The 24,245-nt window shown below is 32.1% G+C and overlaps 2 protein-coding genes across 5 annotated transcripts; both read left to right on the forward strand.

Annotated features, from left to right (window-relative positions):
* The first annotated feature begins 1,941 nt into the window (after positions 1–1,941).
* LOC137836795 (potassium transporter 8) lies at positions 1,942–8,782 on the forward strand. Of its 3 annotated transcripts, XM_068645537.2 has the most exons (8): positions 1,942–2,642; positions 2,792–3,284; positions 3,497–3,550; positions 5,439–5,699; positions 5,781–5,833; positions 6,523–6,646; positions 6,743–6,997; positions 7,280–8,782. In XM_068645537.2, the coding sequence occupies exons 1-8, from the start codon at positions 2,604–2,606 to the stop codon at positions 8,335–8,337; spliced, it is 2,337 nt and encodes a 778-aa protein (XP_068501638.1). In that variant the 5' UTR covers positions 1,942–2,603; the 3' UTR covers positions 8,338–8,782. The 3 variants fall into 3 exon arrangements, with proteins under 3 accessions (XP_068501638.1, XP_090157610.1, XP_090157611.1); XM_090301484.1 differs by having other exon boundaries at positions 2,103–2,642; positions 6,523–6,997; XM_090301485.1 differs by lacking the exons at positions 1,942–2,642; positions 2,792–3,284; positions 3,497–3,550 and adding an exon at positions 4,303–4,423.
* A 2,420-nt stretch (positions 8,783–11,202) lies between these two features.
* Positions 11,203–16,155, forward strand: LOC137836796 (uncharacterized). 2 transcript variants are annotated; one of them, XM_068645539.2, is made up of 8 exons: positions 11,216–11,697; positions 11,799–11,891; positions 12,190–12,366; positions 13,243–13,413; positions 13,966–14,184; positions 14,285–14,373; positions 15,083–15,649; positions 15,753–16,155. In XM_068645539.2, exons 1-8 carry the CDS (start codon positions 11,610–11,612, stop codon positions 15,786–15,788), a joined length of 1,440 nt encoding a protein of 479 aa, XP_068501640.2. In that variant the 5' UTR covers positions 11,216–11,609; the 3' UTR covers positions 15,789–16,155. The 2 variants fall into 2 exon arrangements, with proteins under 2 accessions (XP_068501639.2, XP_068501640.2); XM_068645538.2 differs by having other exon boundaries at positions 11,203–11,697; positions 15,083–16,155.
* The last annotated feature ends 8,090 nt before the right edge of the window (positions 16,156–24,245 follow it).

The raw sequence follows: 24,245 nt of genomic DNA on the forward strand, positions 1-24,245 counted from the left end.
AATATCAATATAAGTTCAAACACTAATAGGATAGTATTGAAAATTAAGGAAGTAATAAGCACTTTTATTTTTGTTAAATAATTTATTATTTTTATATAATAATTTTAGTAAAATAAGTTATCATTTTTATATAATAATGAACTGCGAGTATTTAAAACCAGACATGTAAAATGTTCAATTCTATTTGTTTATCATTTTAGAAGTTGAACGATATCAATAACTATTATTATCACAAATTATTTTTTTATTATATTTTTTCATTTATTATTCATACGGTGATAGAGATGACGGTAAGAAATTTTTTAAAATAAGAGTCTAGAAAGAAAATATTTATTAAAAATAGTATAAAAAAATACCAAGAAGTTATAGAAGAGTGTTAATTATATTTTTTATTTACGCGCAATGTTTTCATAAATAAAATTTAAAGAATACTCTTTTCATTTTAAATTACGTGCTATTAATTTATTAATTTATTTTAGTTTAAACTATTTACCGTTTGAATTTAAAAAAGTTTTGAAAAATATTTTTTAAGCATATTCCCTCGATTTTTTCATTGTTTAAGATTCTGACATTGAAAGTAAAAACCTATAACTAGTACTGTATTTTTCATGAAAGCTTCTAAATATTTTTCTGTTATACCTCTTATCTCTTGATTAATTAATTCCTATAAAAACATAAATTCATTAAACAGTTGATTAAGTTGATTAAGTTTAAATTGATTAAACAGTAAAATTTAAATTGAAAATGTTAAGAAGTGTGCTTTAAGCTTAACTCAACCTCATAAAACCGGCTCAATGAGGTGAGGTGGTTTTCATCCACTTATATACTATGAAAGACTCTAATCTCTAGTTAATGTGGGATTTCCAACACACCCCTCACGTCGAGATTACCAACTCGTGCGTGGAGATATATGTTATGGGTGGTCCGATAACAGCCCGATGACGGGTGGTCTGATAAACCCAACAAATACTCGCTAGGATAGACTCGAAATGACTCTGATACCATGTTAGGATAGGTTGAGTTGGGCTTAGTGAATCCAATCCAATGAACAATTCACTTCAATACGATTAATAATTGATTTTTTTCTTTTACTTTTTTTTTCTTATTTTTTATTGTTTTGATGAGAGTGCATTAATAGAAGATTATTTTACTTTCAAATAACTATTCAGTATTCGAATGTAATAAATGTTATAATAACATCTTTTTGATAGTTGTGTTTATTTATATAATCTTGATGAATTCTTTTACACTTTGACTGAACTTAATGTATATATCATGATGATTAAAAGTACATTACGATTTATCTTAGATTAATCGTTCATTTATCTTAATACATTTTTCTTGAGATCCTCAGGTGATGATGGTCGGTATGCGTTTGACCCCTCAAAATAAAAAAAAACAGTTAATTATTTATTTAATATTATAAAACATTTTTTATTTTTTTTAATCCCAAAAGCTCTTCTGGTTTAACATAGTAGTAGGTGTAATAGTAAATAATAATAAAGAAAGTTATAAATGATAGTTTTACATTGGAAAATGATAGTGTTACTTTGAAAACATGTAGTAATATTTAGAAGAGTATGAATGAGGAAGCCATTTTGTCCAAATCTGAGAACTGTCAGATTTACTGCAAACTGGTGGAGATGGTTAATGCTACTGCTCCCTCTGCACAACAATCTCTCTCTCATCATCCCCACCATCCTTCAAACATGACCAATTATATCTATATATATATATAATACTAGTTAAACATATTCTTAATAAAAATTAAAATATTTTATAGTATATAATTAGTGCAAATCTTATCTTATAAAATTTTTATGAAACTGAATACATCCAATTATATATAACTTGAAAATAATTGTGAAACAATGGTTTTAGTTTTTGAAAAGTATTGTTTATCTTGAAACATGATAAATATCATCTCTGTGTGTGTGTCTCAATAATAGTAGTAGTTGTCCACTTCATCTTTCATTCAAAACACAAAATATTCTCCTACGTATAGAATCTCAACAACACAAGAAAAGAAAATAAAAAAAACATTATGGTACCTTATTTACACAGAACCATAAACTCACCTTCTCCACTACTACCCTTTCACCACCACACAACAAAACAAGCAAACCAAAAACACCTTCCTTCTTTTCCTCTATTTCTCCTACACATAAAAACACACACTCCACCATTCACTCATTATTCTAATCTACTTTTTTTCTGAACTAATCCTTCACTCCACCAACACCAACCCTTCCTAGTCACACCACCGTTTCTAAACTAAACTAAACTAAACTCCTTTGTTGCTTGTGTTCCTTGTTTGATCTTCTTTTGTCTGCATTTGTCCCTCTGATTTCAGCCACAACACACCCTTTTTCATAAATATTAATATTAAAATACCAACAGAAAGAGGGTGGTGGGAGAAGAAAAGTTGCGAGGCTCACACTGTGCCATTACCAAAGCCACTTTTTGTCTCTTGAGTTTTTTATAAAGCTTTTTCTTTTTGTTTTTCATTGACTTGTTGATTCAAGAGGGGTTTTCTTCATCCTTTATCTAGCTGAAGAGATCATGGTTGCTGTGTAGTTAGTTCTCAGAAATTCAACCCCATCATGGATCTTGAGTCTGTTATCCATAGGAACACAATTAAGGTAAGGCCAAGGCTTAGAAAGCCTGTGTGTGATGTGCCATGTGGCATTTTGAGCTAAAATACTATTACAGGATGAGAAATATGTTTCATAATCTTTGGTTTGTATATGATTATCATATCATCATGGTGATGGTGATGTGATATATGCAGGAAGAATCATGGAAGACAGTGTTAACTTTGGCTTACCAAAGCTTGGGGGTTGTGTATGGAGACTTGAGCACTTCCCCACTTTACGTTTACAAAAGTGCTTTTGCTGAGGATATTCAGCATTCAGATACCAATGAAGAAATCTATGGGGTGTTGTCTTTTGTTTTCTGGACGCTCACACTGATTCCACTGCTCAAGTATGTGTTCATTGTGCTGAGAGCTGATGACAATGGTGAGGGAGGGACGTTTGCTCTGTACTCCTTGCTCTGCCGCCACGCCCGTGTTAGCTTGTTGCCCAACACTCAGCTTGCGGATGAGGACTTAACAGAGTACACCATAGACAATGGAACTGTTCCCATCAATAAGAAAAATGTTGGGTTGGGGTTGAAGAACCTGTTGGAGAAACACAGGGTGCTGCAAAGGGTGCTTCTTGTTCTGGCCTTAATAGGAACTTGCATGGTTATTGGGGATGGTGTGCTCACACCAGCAATTTCTGGTACTTGTGATGATGATATTGGGTGAATTTAGCTGCAAGCAAGGTTTTAAATTAAGGGCATACATATGTTTGATATTGCAAGAAATAGTACAAAAATCTTGACATTGTGGCTGAAATTGCAGTAACAAGCCGTTTTTTAAAACCTTGGTTGTAAGTAGTGTACATACGAGTCTTGATAACTAACTTTTGTGTGATTTTTGGTCATTCTGCAGTTTTTTCTGCTGTGTCAGGTTTGGAGCTTTCCATGTCTAAAGAACAGCACAGATGTAAGTTTCTTTATAAACACAAAAAACTAATTTCTGTCACAAATTCTCTTTTCCTTATATTTCTCTTCTTTTTTCTTCTCCATGAACTTTTAAGGGAATACGGCACTCACAGAAATCTCTAGATTTTATGCAAACGTTTTCTGGGTCAGTAGTTAAATAACCAAAAGAAGAAGAGAGGGAGAGAAACAGTTTTTTAACAACAGTATCAAAGTCCTTAAAATTTAGAATTTCTCAACTTTTAATGCAGTTCCAGCAGTCTATACTTTGTGCTCTAAGGAAGGGTTACAAATGGATTCTATTGGAGAAAGTTGTCCTTTTTTCTTGTTCCATTTTTTTTTAATATGCAGTAAGATTCTTTATTCAGTTACCAATTTTTTTTATTGTAGATACTATATATCTAGCTTACAATTGCAGATAACACTATGGTAAAACGTTTTTGAATTTGTTCCCCAGAATTTAGCTTTGATGGGTAGGTTTCAAATCGGTTGGTACCCTGACCAAATCAATCTCGGGAATATGTTCCCACAACAATCTAGAAATTTAGAATAATTCTAGTTTTGTGTACTATTTTTTAATATTTGATACTGCAGTTATCTTAGCTGGCTGTGCATTACCTTAGGATTGTAGGATTTTTGCCCCCCCAATGGCATATATGCTGTGAAGATATTAGTTAATAGTGAAAGGATTCTAGTTGGGCATCACAATAGATTTGTTTAATGAGTGAATAAGATCTGATTTGAACCATCACAGGAACCTCTAATTAGTGGACAAAAGGGGAGAACCAAAAGACAAGTGCATGCACAATTGTAGGTCCTCATAAATACAGATCAGTGGAAATTTCTTCGCCTTGATCAAAGCCAAGTCACTGTCTTGGTAAACTTCTATTTGAATACGTAACTGTTACTAAATTGATTGGAATAAAAATAGAAAGTACACATGAAAAGCATGGTTAAGATATGTAAAGCCTAACCCCACTAGTCAGAGATTTTTAAGTATAAAATAGTAGTTCCCTTGTAAAGTTGGACTCTCATTAGGTTATGATATGAAGCATTATGGTTTGGATGAGACTTCAATAAATCCCTGTGGAATAATCTAGAATAGTTGGCTGATGGTGTCTGATTGGATATAAAATTAGGTATGGCCAGTGGCCACTGTTAGACTGATCATGAACAGTGTCTGCAATTCCACTATTAGTAATAAATTATGATTATCGTGGCACCCAAACTAAACCTAATTCTGTCAACTTCAAAGAGTTGAAGCTGATGAAATTCCAGAATGAAGTCACCTAATCTTACTTTTTAATCTTGACCTCACTTTTGTCTCCTTGGATAATTTGACATCTGTATCATATTCTAGTGTTCAATAAAAAAATCATTTCAATTACTATGACAACAACTTTGGTAACTAGTATTTTTTATGCACCTCAACACCTGGCTTGATATACCCACTTGATGAATTATTTACCAGGAAAAACTAACACCTGAAAGTTAATTAATATGCTTTTTAAAATACTAATTAGTTTCAATTCAAGCAATCACATACACTTATACTAATTTGATGGCTAGTGTTATTCTTTAAAGCATAGAACCTCATAAAAACTACTCAAATCCCGTGTTACTATATTTCAAACACTTATTTTAAATTATGTTTATGTGTCGGATGTGCGTATCGAACACGACTCGTAGGACATATATCGGTAAAATGTCAAACCCAAAAAATAGTTGTTAGATTTCTGACAATTATAACACAGTTTTAACACAATTTTAAAAAGAAGAATTTATACACAATTTTCAACAAACATTAGAACTAGAAAATTTCCAACAAACATTAGAACTAGAAAATTTCCATGTGCTTTGCCTTAGCTAATTATTGGTTAATGGTTATGCAGATGTGGAGGTTCCAGTGGCTTGTGTAATACTGGTGTTTTTGTTTGCCCTTCAACATTATGGTACTCACCGTGTGGGATGTCTCTTTGCACCTGTTGTCTTGACCTGGCTACTTTGCATCAGTGCTATTGGTATTTACAACATCTTTCATTGGAATCCACATGTCTATCAAGCTCTCTCCCCATATTACATGTTCAAATTTCTGAAAAAGACTCAAAAGGGAGGATGGATGTCCTTGGGTGGAATTCTACTCTGTATAACAGGTATGGAGCAAATTGTTTACTAAACTGCTGTGTGCTTGATATATGCTATATCTTTCTGATATTATAATTTTTGTGTTCCAGGTTCAGAAGCCATGTATGCTGACTTAGGACACTTTTCACAATTGTCAATTAAGGTACATGAATGTTGCATTCATGACTGAAGATATACATATCAGCACCATTATGTCATTGATCTTTACTTGTATAGTTTCACTCTATTATTAGGTAAATATGATTTATATAAAGAGCTGCGACCAGAGTTTTCACTTTTTGAAGTTGATTGTACCCTCTACAAATTGGAACTATGTTTTCCATTTGCAGAAATGTAGAAAGAGTGCAAGGAGTGTCTCATTGTTTATTTGATGTTTATGACATCTAATGTTTCAAACACAATAATTATACATTTATGCATAACATTTTGGTATATTGAGTCAGACAGAACCAACTTCTTTAATTTAAGGTCAGAAGTTAAAAAATGCAGCATGAACCAAGGTCTGAAAGAAGTAAAGATTTATCTTTTGAAAAGGGTTCTTTACCTTTATGGATCTGTGTGTGTTTGCTGCACACAGCATATTCATCTAGTGTTATGTTTCTTGGTAACACCATCCAATACTAAACATGTTTGGCTTGAACCTTATGGTAACCTTTCTACCAGTTTTCATCTTCAACCATCCAATACTAAATTGGACTTTTCTTTTTTATAATTGATAATTGAGTTTCAAGCATCATTCATGGATGTCATGCTCTTGGTATATGGTTACTTCATTAGAATCCAATAGATGAATGATGATTAATAATTTGACAAAAAATCATTTACCTGCAGATTGCATTCACCTTTTTGGTGTACCCTTCCTTAATCCTAGCATATATGGGACAAGCTGCATATCTTTCAAGACATCATTCCCTTGAAAGTGACTATCGAATTGGGTTTTATGTATCAGTACCAGGTAAGTTCTTCACGATTTTATCTAAAAAGCACATATTCAAAGAAAGACTTGTGTTTACTTTTCTGCATAGCTTACTTTTCTTTTCCTTCTTTTCAGTAAAACTTAGATGGCCTGTTCTTGCAATAGCCATACTTCAAGCTGTGGTTGGAAGTCAAGCTGTCATCACAGGGACTTTCTCAATAATCAAACAATGTTCTGCTTTGGGATGTTTCCCCAAAGTCAAAATCATTCACACATCATCCAAGACGCATGGCCAGATTTACATTCCTGAGATCAACTGGAGTTTGATGCTGCTTTGTCTTGCTATTACAGTTGGATTTAGAGATACTAAACGCATGGGAAATGCAGCAGGTACCTCTCCATTATATATCTTCATGAATCATGATGCCTATGAGTATGATAACTTAAATTGATCATGACTGAATAATTTCTAAAGGGTCAAGATTAAATTTGAAATATTTCAAGAGTAAATAATGCATGTGCTGATCTTTATATTGCCATTGCATCACAAGTTGCTGTTAAAATCATACTAATTATGACTTCAGATTGATTAACCATGGAATTTTTTTTACAATCACAGATCATAGAAGTTAAACAATGATTATAAATATTTTGTTTTCTTTGCTTTAACAGGCTTGGCTGTTATAACTGTCATGCTGGTGACCACTTGCTTAATGTCTCTGGTTATAGTCTTATGTTGGCACAAAAGCATTATGCTAGCAGTTTGCTTCCTATTGTTCTTTGGCTCCATTGAGGCACTCTATTTCTCAGCATCCCTGATCAAGTTCCTTGAGGGTGCTTGGGTCCCTATTGCCCTCTCCCTCATCTTTCTCATTTCCATGTATGTATGGCACTATGGCACAATAAAGAAGTATGAGTTTGATGTTCAGAACAAGGTTCCAATAAACTGGCTCCTCAGTTTAGGCCCCACTCTAGGCATTGTCAGGGTCAAGGGAATTGGGCTCATACACACTGAGCTTGTATCTGGGATCCCAGCTATTTTCTCCCACTTTGTTACCAATCTCCCTGCCTTCCACCAAGTTGTTATCTTCCTTTGTGTCAAGTCAGTCCAAGTGCCTCATGTCAGACCTGAAGAAAGGTTCTTGGTGGGTAGAGTTGGCCCAAAGGAGTTTAGGCTTTACAGGTGCATAGCCAGGTATGGCTACCGTGACATTCACAAGGATGACATGGAGTTTGAGAAGGATCTTGTGTGCAGCATAGCAGAATTCATCAGATCAGACACCTCAGAATATGGCCTAGGATTTGGAAGTTTTGAAGAAGATACAAAGATGACAGTTGTAGGGACTTCAGCATCAAACTTAGAGGGTTCAATAAGGATGTCTGAAGATGATCAACAAGATTCTCCAATGGAAGGCCCCTCAGAGTTGATAGAGGTTAAGCCTTCTCCTGAGAAAGTGAGGAAGAGAGTGAGGTTTGTTGTGCCTGACAGTCCACAGATTGATTTTGAAGCAAGAGAGGAGTTGCTTGAGCTAATGGAAGCAAAAGAGGCTGGAATGGCATTCATTCTGAGTCACTCATATGTGAGAGCAAAAAGTGGATCAAGCTGGTTGAAAAAATTTGTTATCAATTATGGATATGATTTCTTAAGGAGAAACTCTAGAGGACCAACATATGCTCTAAGCATACCTCATGCATCTACCTTAGAGGTAGGCATGATCTACCATGTATGAATAAGTTTTGGCTATAGTAGTTCTTATATCTAGTTTAGTTTTGTGACTAGTGATATTCTATGGTAGGTCAACCTTACACATAGTGATCATAAATGGTGGCATTTTGTATAGTGACACCCTTCTCCAAGCTTCTTGACAAGTGCTGTCTACCTGTTATATTCACCTCTGGTTTTGTAATTTTTCTTGGTACATAAATAAGCTGTCTGTAGGGACTAGTTCCCCCAGTGTCTAGCAGGCTCTTTTTTGTCCTTTTGCTCTAGCATGAATCTCAAATATAGATCATGTTCAAGATTTCAGCAGCACTATAACGACTCTCATGAAAAAAAGAGTTAATATCTTTGATAGTTTGATAGTTTGGTAGGGTGTAGCTCCAAATACGACAATTTTGTCTTACTTTCATAGCTTTTATAAATTTTAATAATAGTTCTTTTCTTATTACCAATCAGTGATGATATGACATGTGTTTATGATGACATGACATGTATTTAAAATCACGAACTTCTTCATTTTGCATTAGCAAATCAGCGACATTTAGTATATACAAATACGTAGTTCATTCGTCTTTTCATCTGTATATTGATACAAATACGTAGTTCATCTGTCTTTTCATCTGCATGAACGACATTCACTTGATACAAATACGTAGTTCATCCATCTTTTCATTTGCATGGACGACATTAAATAGTTTATCAACCTATTTAATGTTTTAATTAAAAAAATAAATTGAATATTTTGTGAAATATAAAATACTAAATTTATTTTTTAAATGTAAAATATCAAATTGAGATTTTTAAAATCCTGATAATGGATACAAGGTTAATTGGAACTTTTAACATACCAAAAAACGCAACACAACAACATATAAAGAACTAAAAAAAGTAGCATTTAGTCTATAAAATTAAACGAAAAATTATGCCAATAAAATAATAAATAATTAAATATACGATTATTCAAATTTGAGTTATAAGTGTGTAATTTTTTTTTTTTAATTTTGATATTATTCAAAGCTGCACAAATGCAATTCATTTCGCTTTGTTGTAAGGAGCAACTTTTTAACAATTTGATTGAGCAATATATATCTTTAATTAATTTTTTAAGCACTTTTTTTTAACATTTGTTTTCTAAACAAAAGAAAGTGAATTCTTTGAATCTTAAAAGAAATTTGGAATCTTAAGAAAGATGATGTTCTTCGTTTCTTAAGTTTTTTCTCTTTATCTTTTTCTTTGTTTGCTAATCCATCATTTCTTAATTTCTTTGAAAACTTTTGCTTTGTGTATTTGGTCTGTGTTCTTACTTCTTATTTATTATTCTTTTTTACAAATAAGGAATATTAGTGTAAATTAACAATTAAAAAAAGTGTGGATTAGAGGAAAAATATTTAAAAAAATCAATATTAATTATCCAGTATAAAACTTTCAAATTACACTTCAATTCTAAAAAATAAATTAATTTAAACACTACAATAACGTCATTAAATAGGAATTAATCTTAAAAACTAAAAATAATTATTTATTTTTAGAGAATAAATTATTGGTATCTAAATAATTGGTAATTAAAACTTTGATAACTAATTAAATATCAATTTAAAAACTATTTATTAATAATAAAAATTAATTTAGATATTAATAATTTTTTAGTTTCTAAAATAATATTTAATTTATTTAATATGGTCTCTAATTTCTATTTAATAATTTTTTAATAATAAAATTTGTGTACAATCAATACAAATTTTAGAAAATGTGATAATAATTTATTATCTAAGTATTTCAGACTATTTTTGGCTACAAAACTGGGAAATGGAGCCTATAATTCTGCATGTGCACACTAAATTCATTCAAAATGATGATACCAAAAGACTTCACTTTCATGATTGGTAATAGTTACATGAAGCGTAACTTGGACGATACTTGACTAAGAAAAGAAGGGGAGTTTCTATTTTGACCATAAAGACAACAAAATGAAAGTCAGATTCCAAGAACTTGCAAAAGAAAATTCCTAAACTCACAGCACAAATAATCAAAAGCATCAACATGTTCTTAGTATTGAGTAGGAAATCTAAACCAAAGAAGCACATAGCAAGGTGACATGTATTCATGCAAGAAAAAGAGAACATACATGTTGGAGATCTCATATCAACCAGAAATTAAGACATTTCATAGTATATAAGTAGGTGCAAACCTCACCTTATAAGTCGAGACATTTCATAGTATATAAGTGAGCGTAAACCTCATCTTATAAGTCGGTTTTATAAGATTGAGTTAAGCTTAAAGTTCACTTCTTAATAAATGTAAAAGAAAAGAAAACAAAACAAAAGGGAAGTTATCTCTTGCTTTGGTATCTGTGATTAGTTTGATGGAACTCTTTGTCACACAATATTCAGTAGTATTGGATCCATAACTTCGCCTTTATTTTGTGTTAACTTACACTTATCGTTTAGGAATAATATTATAGCTTAGCAGCAACGCAAGTAGTTTTGCATGAAATGAAATAAATTAAGGAGTTTGTAATGGTTTGTACATTGATTTAAGACAAATAATAATGCTTCATATGTGATGTGCTGGTTTGAAATCACATTCAGGGAACATTCACAAACATTGAAGTTTGAACATGATATATCAAATCTCGTGAAAGCTTATCCTAAGTAATCTTGAATCTTGAGCTATTGTTTCAGTGAGTAAAATGGTAAATATAGTAAAATCAGAAACAAAAAAATGTCTCATACAATCATCTTATTCATATGACAGTTTCATATTTTATAAATCTCTATGACACGTGGATGATTCACATGTGATTATTTAACCTTAATAATGGTTTTAGTTTGAATCTTGAATATGCATATATGTGAACCAAATCCTAGCATTGAGTGTAAAAAAATGGTATGTGGTGAGTTATTTGAAGTTTCCCTTGGGAGAGGAGCCAAAGTGAAATGGGAAACTTATACTATAAATGCAAGCTTTGTGGAACCACCTTGTCGAGTATTGTTACAAAGACACGACAATCTAAAACACAGATCCATATGATTCCATCTCACTATCAGTTCTAAAGTCTGTCTCCTCTGTCTCTCTGCCATGTCTCTGTCACCACTACAAGTCTTGTTTGTTTCTCTATGTTCCTAATCCTTACTTTTTTCTTTCTGAAAAGGGTGGGGACTCGTTTCATTTCATGTGAAGAAACTGTGGTTTGTTTCTCTTATCAAAATGCATAGCCTTGTATATTAGACATTCATTGTGTGTCATGTGTGAGCATTTCTCATTAACTGAAGCAAGGGAACAATGAGTAGGAGTTGTTCTGTGCTGCTTTTTGCCTTTGTACTTGTGCTTTGTCTCTTCTCTCCAACTTCAGCCACACCACCTCCTGCTAGTGAGTGCAACAAGCTCTTGAGTCTAAACCAATTCCTTCAGTTGAATTTTCTTCCCATTAGAGTTTTCTTGCTCATGAGTTCAATTTCATGTGACATGCAGAAGTTGTTACTGGGGTTGTTTCCAATGTGGTTTCTGCTCTTGTTAAATGGCTATGGTCACTAAGTGTAAAATCCACAACCAAACCTGGTAGAGGTAAAGATCTTTCATTAAGTTCACTTAAAATATGCCATGTTTGGACTTTTAAATTATGCATAAGTTAAGAAGTTAATTTCATTTTCTTAAATGGAGACATTTTTCCAAACAAATCCTGTTCAGTATAAAAGTTTTAGTAGGTGTTTGGCTATTAGAAATCATAGTATTATTTTGAGAAAAATTGTCATAAAAGTCCATGAGTTTATCATATACATATATAAATGATACATACACTATTTACTTGTATTTTCAAAAGTGCTAACTTATTGGTCTTTCTTCATGGGGAATCATTTCTCAGTACAACATAGTCGTTCCATGGTTAAATTTGAAAGTGACTACAATGTGGAAACAATATTTGATGGAAGTAAGCTTGGAATTGAGCCACACTCAGTGAAAATATCTCCAAATGGTGAATTTCTTGTACTGGATTCTGAGAACAGTAACATCTACAAGATCTCTGGTTCAATGTCCAGACGTAAGCTTTCTTTGCTGAAATTGTCTAAGCTTGATCATACCCTTTTTTTCAAATACATTCCTCTTTGGTTTTTCTTGGTTGGCTTATAGAAGATAAAAGTACTTTGGCATTGTTGCTTTACTTTGCTTCATTATTCCAAAATATTAGATTCGAAATTCAGGCAATGTTTTTTAAGAATGTGTGTTGTTTGAGTTTTTTCTTGTTCATGGACTTTGCTTCATTCCCGGGACATCTTTTGATTCTACTAGGCTGTTGTACAGATTCTTGATGAACTTTTGTTAAGCAGAAGCTTCCGTTTTTTAAGGTACCACGTAGCTTTAGCCACCCAAAACAAAGTATAATATGCCTGCACATTCTTTTACTTTCAAATGAATAAAAAAGATCTACAGAATAAAAAAGTACAAATCTTAAAACACAGAACTTCCTTTTGGCTTCCTTACCCCACTCTAGTCCTTTACCTTTTTGTTGGTTCTTCTTTCTTCATAATATTTAAATGTCACATCCACAATAATTCAATTTTGTTATTTTGAGTTTCTTGAAAAAGGCTACACCATCTGTTACATCAAAATAAACAAAAATATATGATTTGGCTTCTGAATTAGACTTGTTTCAGCTTGTTGACATATGATTAGATACACTTTTGCAGTATCCAACTGAGTACTTTATCTTTGGAGTCTGTAGCATAAGACCATATAAAACATTGTAAACTATGAACTCATTGATATTTAACAAATAACTTGAGCTTCTATCAAAATAAGCCAATCTAGTTGATTGAAAATCAGAAAGAAATTCTACTCTTTATTGATGATATATTGTAGCTAATTTGTTTGCATTTCATTATGTTTGATTTTGACGTAATGAATGGATGAACCACAGATAGCAGACCCAAATTGCTTGCTGGATCTTCTGAAGGGTATATTGGACACATAGATGGGAGGCCTAGAGAAGCTAGAATGAACCACCCTAAAGGGCTTACAGTGGATGACAGAGGGAATATTTACATAGCAGACACATTGAATATGGCCATCAGAAAAATCAGTGATGAAGGTATATACACAAAATTCCTTGAACTCTCAAATTGCTTAAGAATGAAACGAGTGAACCAATATTGGTGAAATTCTCAAAATAGAAATCTATGTTTACATAATTATACTGTTCTTGACCTCCTTATGGATTCCATCTTTCTATGAGGTTTTGGACGCCAGAAATTATTGCATTCTTTATGTGAGTGTTGTTACAATCTGAGACTGAATATCCCCTCTCAACTAACTGTTCTTCCGTCCAGTCTTCCTTCTTTAACCTTCAACAATGTTTGAGAAGTGCGATACTTACAAAGACATTCTAACACTCAAGTCAGCTAGTAACTGAGATGTTTATAAGTTTAGAACTAAAGAGTCATTACCTTTTTTCATAAGAATCCTATTTTATTTATAAGAACCCTAAAACTCCCTAGTTTAGATTAGCGGCTTATTACTTCCAAACTAATCTAATTAAGTTGCCTCCTTATTCTAATAGACCGAAAGATTCTGACCATTTTTTGAATGACAAGTGACTTGATTTTCTTAATATGCTCAACTCTATGACATGCCTTTTGTGCAGGGGTTACCACCATTGCAGGTGGAAAATGGGGCCATGCAGGAGGCCATGTTGATGGTCCAAGTGAGGATGCTAAATTTTCAAATGACTTTGATGTAGTTTATGTTGGTAGCAGCTGCTCTCTTTTGGTGGTGGATAGAGGAAACCATGCAATTCGAGAGATCCAACTCCATCAAGAAGACTGTACTACTTATGAGGAACAGGACTATAGTTTCAACTTAGGTATATATGATTCCTTGTAATATGATCTCAAGTATTTATCTTAATCCCTTTAAAATCTTAGAGCATGTTGATCTTCAAAAGCTATGCATTAACATTATAGGCATAGCTGTGCTTGCTGCTGTTGGATTCTTTGGCTATATGTTAGCATTGCTGCAATGGAGGGTGAGAGCTATGTTTTCTTCTCCAGATGTAAGTAACTCATGCTAATTATTTACTTCTGTAGCATGTTTCCTGAACCATTTTATCAAGTTTAAGAACCTATAAATTTCTAAACAACATTTGGTTTTGAGGTATAAATCTCTTCCTTGGTCGTAGTAGACTCCTTGTTAAGTTCTAAATAACCACTTGTACACTAAAGTGGAATATGTTTTCTGTATTCTTGATCACAGAACAGAACATTGTTTATTAAACATCATATGGTATAAGAGTAATAGGTTAGATATAGTCATGTTCATCATCTTACTTTTTCATTTCAGTTCTATTGAGTAGTAAACTTTAAGTTTAAGCTTAACTCGTGCAACAAAAACAAAGTGTGTTAAATGCCACAGAATGAATATTTTCTGTGTGAGCCAAATTGACACCACTAATACAAAAAGTAGACAGAAAGACCAATTTGATCCAATAAAAACACTAAAAAAAAGAGGTCAAGTGAAACTTTTTAATAGGGGAAGAAACTAAAAGAAAAAAAAATGAGAGTAAAAGTGTTCTTTAGTCAAATAAATAGTACATGTATCTAGTACAAGTGTTTTACATGGTTATTATTCACTCACCATCATGTATGGAAACTTGTTGACTTCTATAGTTTAAGAATCATACTAAGAAATTTGATTGGCTGATAATGTAAAATTTAAACTTATATTATAAACTGTGAAATATCATAACCTTATTTGATTTTCAGGATCCAAGAGCTCCTCCAAGGAGCAAAGGAGCACCATTTGTTGCACAGCCAATGCAAAGGCCTCCTCCTCCTGCTACAACTAAGTCATTCAGGCCTCCTTTGATTCCAAATGAGGATGAATTTGAGAAACAAGATGAGGGCTTCTTTGTTTCTCTTGGAAGGCTATTCCTGAACTCTGGTTCATGCATGAGTGAAATTTTGGGTGGCTTGTTCACAGGATCCAAAAGGAAACCACTGCAATACAATCAGTATCAGCAGCAGTATCAGTATGGTAACAGACATCCCAATACATGGCCCATGCAAGAGAGTTTTGTCATTCCTGATGAAGATGAACCTCCTTCCATAGAAACCAGAACACCAACACCAAGGGAAACCTACCCTCTCATGACCAAAGAGCTGGAAAAACCACAGCAGTTCAAGCCAAGTAGGGGTTACTTGAACAACAGGTGGGAGGGTGGTGACTATGAAGAACACCATCATCAACAACTTCAACAGCATCATCAGCAACAACTTCAACAGCATCATCAACAGCAGCATCCCAAGTTGCAACACCAGCAGCAGCAACAGGTCAAACTTCAACACCAGCACCAAGTTCACACACGTTATTCTTCCACCCCTCAAGGTTATTATGAGCAAAACTGTGAGACAAATGAGATTGTGTTTGGTGCAGTTCAAGAGCATGATGGAAGGCGAGAAGCCATGGTGATAAAGGCTGTGGATTATGGGGATCCAAAGTTCAGTCACCACAACATTCGTCCCAGATTAAACTATGTTGGTTATTCCCATGGTTATTGAATATTAGTGATGATTTCGTAGCATCAAAGTGATAGAACTCATTGACTTTGCTAAGAATATGAAGAGAGAGTAGTGCTCTAGATAAGTCACATTAGTCTTGAAATCACAAATCAAAATTACAAGGAAGAGAAAGAGAGAGAGAGGACATACTAATCCTCAAAAGTTTCTTTATAGAATGAATGTTGCAAGCGAGTTTCATTCAATGTTTTAATGTAAAATTGAAAAGACTCATGATAGTTCCAAACTCCCTTTTTTCTATAACATTACAAATTCATAAATTATTATTTCATTATAACATTCTATTTACAAGAAAAATATTAATTTAAAATTTATTTTAGAAACGGTACCAGTGAGAACTATACGACTGAAGTTACATCTCGATCCCCATCACTAGATTGACCGAGGTAAATGTCCACATTCATAGGGTCGACTGATAGCACAAGTTCAATTACGTTCAATCAAGGTCTGCGAAACTAATCCGCGATTAAGAGTTAGGTAATGCAGCCAAGGTTTTTGCTACCAAATTTAGAATCTAAATAATTAGTAGTTAAAATCTTGATATCTAAAATTGGTTTTTATCTAATGATTTTCTTGTAGTGTATATCGTTTCATATCTTGATTGTATAAATATGGTTTCAAAACTACCAAACCATTTTTTATCTCAATATTCCCATAATAATAATTTGTTCTTTCTTATTGTATTTGGTTATGACTTCTCAATTATGATAGATGTGTTCATCCTCAAATCTACATTGCTAAAGGAATTTAATTAAAATTCTTAATCATAAATTACATCGTGTTAAATAAGCTAAAATTACATATTAATAAAAGAGCTTAATCCAACAGAGTTTATGGTCACTAAGGTTCATTATAAAAGAGTATAGATAGACATAGATGAGAGGTCAAAGTTAAGTTTAATGACATTTATGACTCATTAAGACTTCATTTATTTCAGCGTGAAGTGACAAAAGTATATCCTACCGAAAAGATAAAGTCGAGAAGGAGAATTTGAGAGGACAAAACCGATAAGGAGATACGAGAAGATAAAATTGAAAAACAAAACTCTTAAAAATGAGCGTTAAATAACCATATTTAGACAAGAAAAAAACAAACATGTAGATAAAGAATATTCAAAATTTAGTTTTCATTTATAATAACATATACTACTAATGATTTATAGGATAATTAAATATGAAACAAAAAAATTGTAATAACATATAATACTATTGATTTATAGGATGATTAAATATGAAACTAGAGTATATAATTGCATCCAATGTCAATAATGATTACTTTTGAATAGTACGTAAAAAAAAATATGTAAATGAAAGTAATAATAGCTAAACACATGAAAATGATAATAAAATACTCCACTAGTCCTATAATGAAATCCTAATTATCATATCATTTATACATAATTGAACACTAGCTACATAATCATTACTTTTGGATTTGGATTTGGCATGCGAGTTCGTATTATTGGCTGCTTTTCTTGTAATCACAGCTGTGCATCCCATGCTAAAATATATACCTAATCATTGCTCAATAATTTTAATTTATGTTCAATGAGTAATCGTGATATATATTTTTATTTGGGTTGATGATTAATCTGTGATAAATATAATTAAATTATTAGAACATGCTGCACAATCAAACTCCTAATTAACCTACACAAGAATCTTACTAAATGATCAATACACTATGAATCTTTGAAAACCATATTAATATTTAAAAACATGGTATGTAGGTGAACATATTAATAGATGGGTTTTGTTAACAAGTGTCTATTGTAAGTTACAAATTGAGTTCGATAAAAAACAACCCTAAACTCATAACAGGGAGTTGTGACATTTTTGAACGAACGAATCCGATAAAAAACAACTTAAAATAGGAAGTTATGACATTCTCGGACAATCGAGTTTGACAAAAAACAACTCAAAATAAGAAATTGTGGCATTCTTAGACGATCGAGTCCGACCAAAAACAACTTAGAACAAGGAGTTGTGACATTCTCGAACGATCAAGTTCGATAAAATCAACTCAAAACAGAGAGTTGTAACATATCCTAATGACCAAATCCAACAAAAAGTATTACACAATACGAAATTGTGTTTTTGTTCAGACCGCCAGATCCAACCAAAAGTAACTCCGAACAGAGAGTTGCAACGACACTAAATTTAATTTAGCATTTTTTCTCGAAACATATTTCGTGGTATCCAACAATCAAACCACTTGAACAATATTTCGTGGTATTATAATATTATAAATTATTATAATTATATAATTACAATATTGCACATCAAATATTTAATGTTAAAATAATGAGTAATAACAATAATTTCTTAATATATACGCATACAAATACTAGTACAATTTTACTTGGAAAACATTGTTTAAATCGGAGTTAAAGACTGGGATTGAATTGAAACATATGTTAACAAATATTTAAATATCTATCCTTATGATTATAATAATGAATTAAATGTTTTTTCATAAAATATATCATGAATCTATAGAAAAAAGGTTCGTTGATTCCAACCAACATCAATTGTATCTATATTTTTTTATCTATATATGTGTATGAGAAAATTAAGCAATGTTTGTGTGAAAAGTAAGCAATTATAAACATACATATAGTATATGAACTAAAAACAAAAAAAAGAATATCTTAACATTGAAGTTTATTATGTACATTATAATAATTAGTAACATTTTTGCATTTTTGCATTTTTCCACCAACCTTCTTCTTTAGTCGCATTATATGTAATAGTTTTTAAGGTACTTGAAAATTGAAACATTTGTTTTATAAGGTAATTAATTAAGATTATACTTGTTCTTTATTTTGTTCATGAGTGGAAGAGTATTCTTTTGTTTGATACGTAGAAGTATAGATATACGGTCCTACGAAGACAACAATGGTAATTTTCTTTCTATAAAATAAGATCAGAAAAAAAAATCCACGTATATTGGGTCAATTTAATTAGCTGTATAATTACAATTTTTTTTAATCATATAATTAATATAAAAAAAGTATGAAATGAAATAAATGTGTGTGAGTATGATCAAGATTAATAATAGTATTATTTTAATTTTTGTATTATTTCCGTATTTATTCTTTATTTTATTGTTTAAGGAAAGTCTCTTCTCTTTGGGAAGAGAAATTTAATTCCTCATTAAGAAATCAATTGTATAAAGATCAAAACATCTCCAAATAATTTGAATCAATGTACATATATAAATTTATCTTATATAAAAATGTGTAAGAGTAGAAAGAAAATAAATATAATATCATATTATTTTTTTTAACTTAGTTTTCTTGACTAGATAAAAAAATACACCTACCTTAATGACATTATAAGTTTTACAAAAAGATAAAAGAATTTTATCAATAGAGTAAATAATCGATTACAGAATAATCTTATTATATCCTTGTTATGGAACTAACTCTAAAAAAAATTGCATTATATAATAAGGGATGAGATATAATTTCTACTATTTATTATCATATTCATTATAAATTCATCTTATATGTTTTTAAAATATTTATAAATGATTAGTAGAGTTAATATTCATTTTAAAAATAAGCACTCTTATTCTTATTTATAAACTTCAATTTAAAAATACAGCGGGGGTCTTTTATGGAATTTTAATTGCATTAATTAATTTTAGATGAGAATATTATTAATTAACATGAATGGGAGAATGCATTAATAAATATTTATAAGAGATAAAAAAAGTATTAATGACAAATAATTTCAAAAGTATTATTACTATCTATTAAATTAAATTCTTTTTTTAATCATGATAAATTAAATAATCGAGACTTATAATAAATGTACCTATATAGGAAAATGATGACCTAAATAGTACCCGAAGTTGATTATACAACTGCTAACGTGTCGGTTATCTCTTTGCTTCTCACTTTAAGTCTCATTTTTTAATTACTCGAGCTCGTCGGATTGACTTGAAAAAGATATTTCAACAATCAAGTACTTTGTGTAAAGAGTGTATAGTGAAAACTGATTAAAGCATGTCTTACCTTATACCCCTATAGAAGATTTATTTATAATGTTTAGTCATGTACTTTTGTTGTAATGGATCAAATCTATATAATATTATAGCGTGATCGTGATTTATGGAGATATATATTGGTATATTCGAAAATATCTTTAATAAATTAATATTTTTTATGGAATTAGTGTTAGTTGATTTTTGGAAATGTCATCCAGATTCAGCGAGACATATCATGATTCGTACGAAGTTTTTATAATTAATATTGTTCAGTTATTGAGTGTCTTTATTCTATACAAGAAGAGTCGGTCATCAAAACCGAGTAATTGACTCCTCCGATATTGACCATACTATAAAAAAATATATGATTATTCTTAATACACCTTTTTAATGTAAAAAAATCTTACTAATTATTAATATAATGTATATTTTAAGTGCATTTTTAACGTGAATTAATATTGGTTAGAAAGTCGCAAAGTTACATGAATTTTATTTTAATAAGCTTTGACCAGTAAACACAATATATTACTGACATTTTTTTAAAAGTAATTATACCAAAATATAATAATCTGATTATATATAATAATAGTTTATAATTGAAATTACTGAAGGATGATAGAACAAAAGTCTTTAGACACATGTATAATATAAAAACCAGAGGAATTATTATTTATTAATTAAAAAAAACTGTTTCAGTGAGTATAAGATGAGAACCGGCATTTCCCGGTGTGAGTTACTAAGCACCCGTTACTAATAAAAGCGCAAATTCCGCGATTCTGTTACACTCTTAAAACCGTCACACTATTTATTCATTCATTCACTCATTTCACTGAGAAACCCACAAAATCCAAACCCAAACCCTTTTTCTCCGGCTACGATGACAGTATTATCGCCGGCGACCGCCACCGAATCCGGCGAAGGAGCGGTGCGGATCGCGGTCGCCAAGCGACGCTGCATGTTCCTCTGCCTGCCGTGCTTCCCCTCCGAAAAGTCATCGTCGACGTGGTGGCAGGATCTGCTGACTCCGGCGAACAAGGAGCGGTGGTGGTACCGGCGGTGGAAGACGGTGAGGGAATGGAAAATCTTCGTTCGCCGCTTCAACAACTACAGCAGCAACCACTCCAAGAGGCACGGCTCCTTCCGCTACGATCCGCTTAGCTACGCGCTCAACTTCGACGACGGAACCGCTGCCGAAGACGACGGTCACTGCTACAAAGGCTTCTCCGAGCGATTCGCCTCCGTTCCGCCGCTGGAGAAATCTTTCGCGTACTCGAGCGAGGAGCACGCGCCACCGGTTTCGAAATTCGAGAAATGAGGCCGCTCTGACGTACTGAGGCTGGAAAGCGCCGTGTTGTTCATAGTTAGGTTTTTTCTCTTTTCAATTTTTGTTTTATTTTGTTGTATATTAAGAAAACTAGGAACAAAACAAAACGAGCATAATAATACCTTTTTCTGTTTTAAAATTAATTTTAACTATATTTAATTTTATATTGTTTTTCTATTATAATACTTGTTTTGTATTTGTCTTGTTAATTTTCTTAGGAATATGAAAACCTTTTTACTACGAAATATCACTGAAAATTTTCCGGCTATTGAGATTGCAAGCATTGAGTATTTTTATATATAAACCTTTTCATTTGATTTGATTATCTTAAATTATTCTCAATTATACAAATATATAAATTTTGGAAATGTTGACCATTGAATTTGATACGATGCCGAAAACAGCAAATTGTGGAAATGTGAACGCCACAAATTTGCTTTGACTTTATTCCTTTAGATTATGTCTTGGGAACATTCATGCATACAGCAGCATGGAGCACTGTGCACTTGAATGTGTGTGTGTGAAAACAAGTGAATATTCTGTTCATTCAAAACCAGTCAATGTTAGTGTGTGTGGTATGAGAAATCACGAGAGCTAATTATTCACTCCTCTTTCTTTATACCCAAAACTTGTTGAGCACAGTTTCACTTTCTTTCTATATCCTATTTTCTATCTCCATCGTTCCTTTTTATCTTTCCGCTCGATATTCCATCACTTTTCTCTTTTTCAAACCCTATCATTACTTTTTCTCTTTCTCTTTCATTAGGGTCAACTCAACTGAATCTCCCACTAGGAAGCCAATAGTATAATGTTTTTTTTTCTGACATTTCACAACTATATAAATAGAACGATTGTTCAAGATGAATCTAATTGGATTAGTTTTTATTGAACTTTTTTAATTGAATAGTCTTTAACTAAAAATCAAAACTAAGTCACACCCCAAATTTCAACCAAAGGATAATTCAACCTTCCTTTTCCTTTTCGATTTCGGTATTGGAAAGTGGAAAAACATTGTTCAATATAACACAAACCATAAAACAAGCTCACTAATTAATAGTCCTTAAACATGTATTAGTTATCAAATTTCAACAATCAAAATAGCATTTTTTTTTATTTAGCAATTGCATTTTCTTTAATATATATTTAAAGAAAGTGAATATGTTATTGTTTAATCCAAATCAGATGTCTGAGTATTGTTTCTCAACATTCATTTTGTGTGTGTGCCCTGTTTTGTTCTATCGTTTCTAACAAGTTAGTATCCAGGGCTTTTATAGGAGAGGGACCAATGAAAGTGAGAGCACCATAGTAAGTTAAAACATTATTGCGAATGTGCTTCCATGGTTGGTGTAGGTAACATACCTCGAAACATTTCCATATTTGATGGGAAAGGTTATGATGATTGATATGTGAAGATGAATATCATTCTTGGGTTTTAAGAAGTTGACGAGGTTGTGAAAATTGGGTTTCAAGAATTTCTCAAAAGAACAGAATCATGCATATAAAGAGAGTAAGATGTTGGATAGCATGGCTCGATTTTTGATGCATCAATGTGTTTTCACAATTGTTTTCTAGAAAATTTCAAGAGCCACAACTTCAAATCAAGTGTGAGATACTCTAAAACAAGTATATGGAAATAATGGGAAAACAAAGGTGAAGTTACCATCTCTTCGTAGGCACTATGACCTTTTTCCATGACTAAGCAAGAGACCATTGCAGGATATTTCAACAAAATCCAAATTTTGGCTAATTCCATGTGAACTTGTGATGATGGTGGCTAACAGCAAGATTGTCTAAAAGGTATCAGAACTTTAATTTCTGGATTTGATTATGTTGTTGTTGCTATAGAAGAGTAAAAAAAATCTTGAGACTATGACTTTTGAAGAACTGCAAACTCTTAAAAAGGCACATGAGCAGAGTAATCGAGAGAAAAATCAATGAAAGGTTGGAGAACAAAAGCCTTGCAAGTTAGAAAAATAGATGTTGTGGTGGTTGAAGTAAGAGGTAGAGGAAGATCAAAAGGAAGTAGAAGTGGAGACAAGAATGGAGATTCAAATGGCTCCACCTCTCAAGATCATTCTTACGGTGAAAGTTACAATGTGCAAAGAGAAAATTCAAATTCTAGAAGAGGCAATTTGTATAGAGGAAGAGGTGGTAGAAAGAATCTTGATAAAACATGGGTGCAACGTTAGAACTGAAAATTTTGGGGACTACTCCTATGAATGTTGGCATGGTAGTAATTCTAATAGAAAAGGCAAGGAAGATTATGAGGGTCACTATGTTACAGACACATTCCATATGAGAGAAGATAGAAGTTGGATGATAAGAGTGAAGCTCTTATGCTAGTTAGATGACTCAACTGTGCTTATAAGTTGTACAATCCAGTAAAGCAACAAATTGCTATCTATAGAGATGTTATTATGGAAAATTGTATCATGGAATGGAAAGTGAATATGAAACTCATATTCCATGTATCCTTGAAGAAATTATAAAGACCAGGCAAAACAAAACCTCAAATTCAGTTATGCCTACTACAATAAGATCTCAAAGGATGAGATTTCCTTTAACCAGTCTTGCAAATCATGAATTGTAAACTGACAATGCAGTTTCTGATGATACATTTTGCATTTATGGTGGGCATTGAACCATTATTAAATTGGAAGCAAGCTCTTGACATTATAGAATAGAAGGATGTCATGATTGAGGAATTAGAAGCTATTAAGAAAAGCAAAACCTATGAGTTGACGTATCTACCACAAAACAAACATCTTATTAATGTTAAGTGGGTATTTAAAGTCAAATTCACATCACATAAAACTATTGCCAAGCACAAGGCTAGATTAGTAGCAAAAAACTTTCTTCAAAAATAGGGAATTAATTATACAATGTGTATGCTCCATTTTAAGGATGAAAATAATTCAATTAGTGATTGCTATGGTCAGTTCTAGAAGTTGGACTATATGTTAGTTGGATGTTAAGTCAACCTTTTTTAATGACCCTTTAAAGGAAAATGTGTATATTCTACAACCATCGAGA

Source organism: Phaseolus vulgaris, chromosome 4, assembly GCF_051622355.1.
Source record: "Phaseolus vulgaris cultivar YP4 chromosome 4, ASM5162235v1, whole genome shotgun sequence".
Classification (NCBI taxonomy): Eukaryota; Viridiplantae; Streptophyta; class Magnoliopsida; order Fabales; family Fabaceae; genus Phaseolus; species Phaseolus vulgaris.

What these genes read in the sequence shown, in the direction of transcription:
- LOC137836795 (XM_090301484.1), top strand. Translation starts at nt 2,604, where the DNA reads ATGGATCTTGAGTCTGTTATCCATAGGAACACAATTAAG. An exon ending in AATTCTACTCTGTATAACAG is followed by an intron (nt 5,700 to 5,780) that starts GTATGGAGCAAA and finishes TTTGTGTTCCAG; the next exon opens with GTTCAGAAGCCATGTATGCT. An exon ending in ACGCATGGGAAATGCAGCAG is followed by an intron (nt 6,998 to 7,279) that starts GTACCTCTCCAT and finishes TTGCTTTAACAG; the next exon opens with GCTTGGCTGTTATAACTGTC.
- LOC137836796 (XM_068645538.2), top strand. Translation starts at nt 11,610, where the DNA reads ATGAGTAGGAGTTGTTCTGTGCTGCTTTTTGCCTTTGTACTTGTGCTT. An exon ending in CACAACCAAACCTGGTAGAG is followed by an intron (nt 11,892 to 12,189) that starts GTAAAGATCTTT and finishes ATCATTTCTCAG; the next exon opens with TACAACATAGTCGTTCCATG. An exon ending in CTATGTTTTCTTCTCCAGAT is followed by an intron (nt 14,374 to 15,082) that starts GTAAGTAACTCA and finishes TTTGATTTTCAG; the next exon opens with GATCCAAGAGCTCCTCCAAG.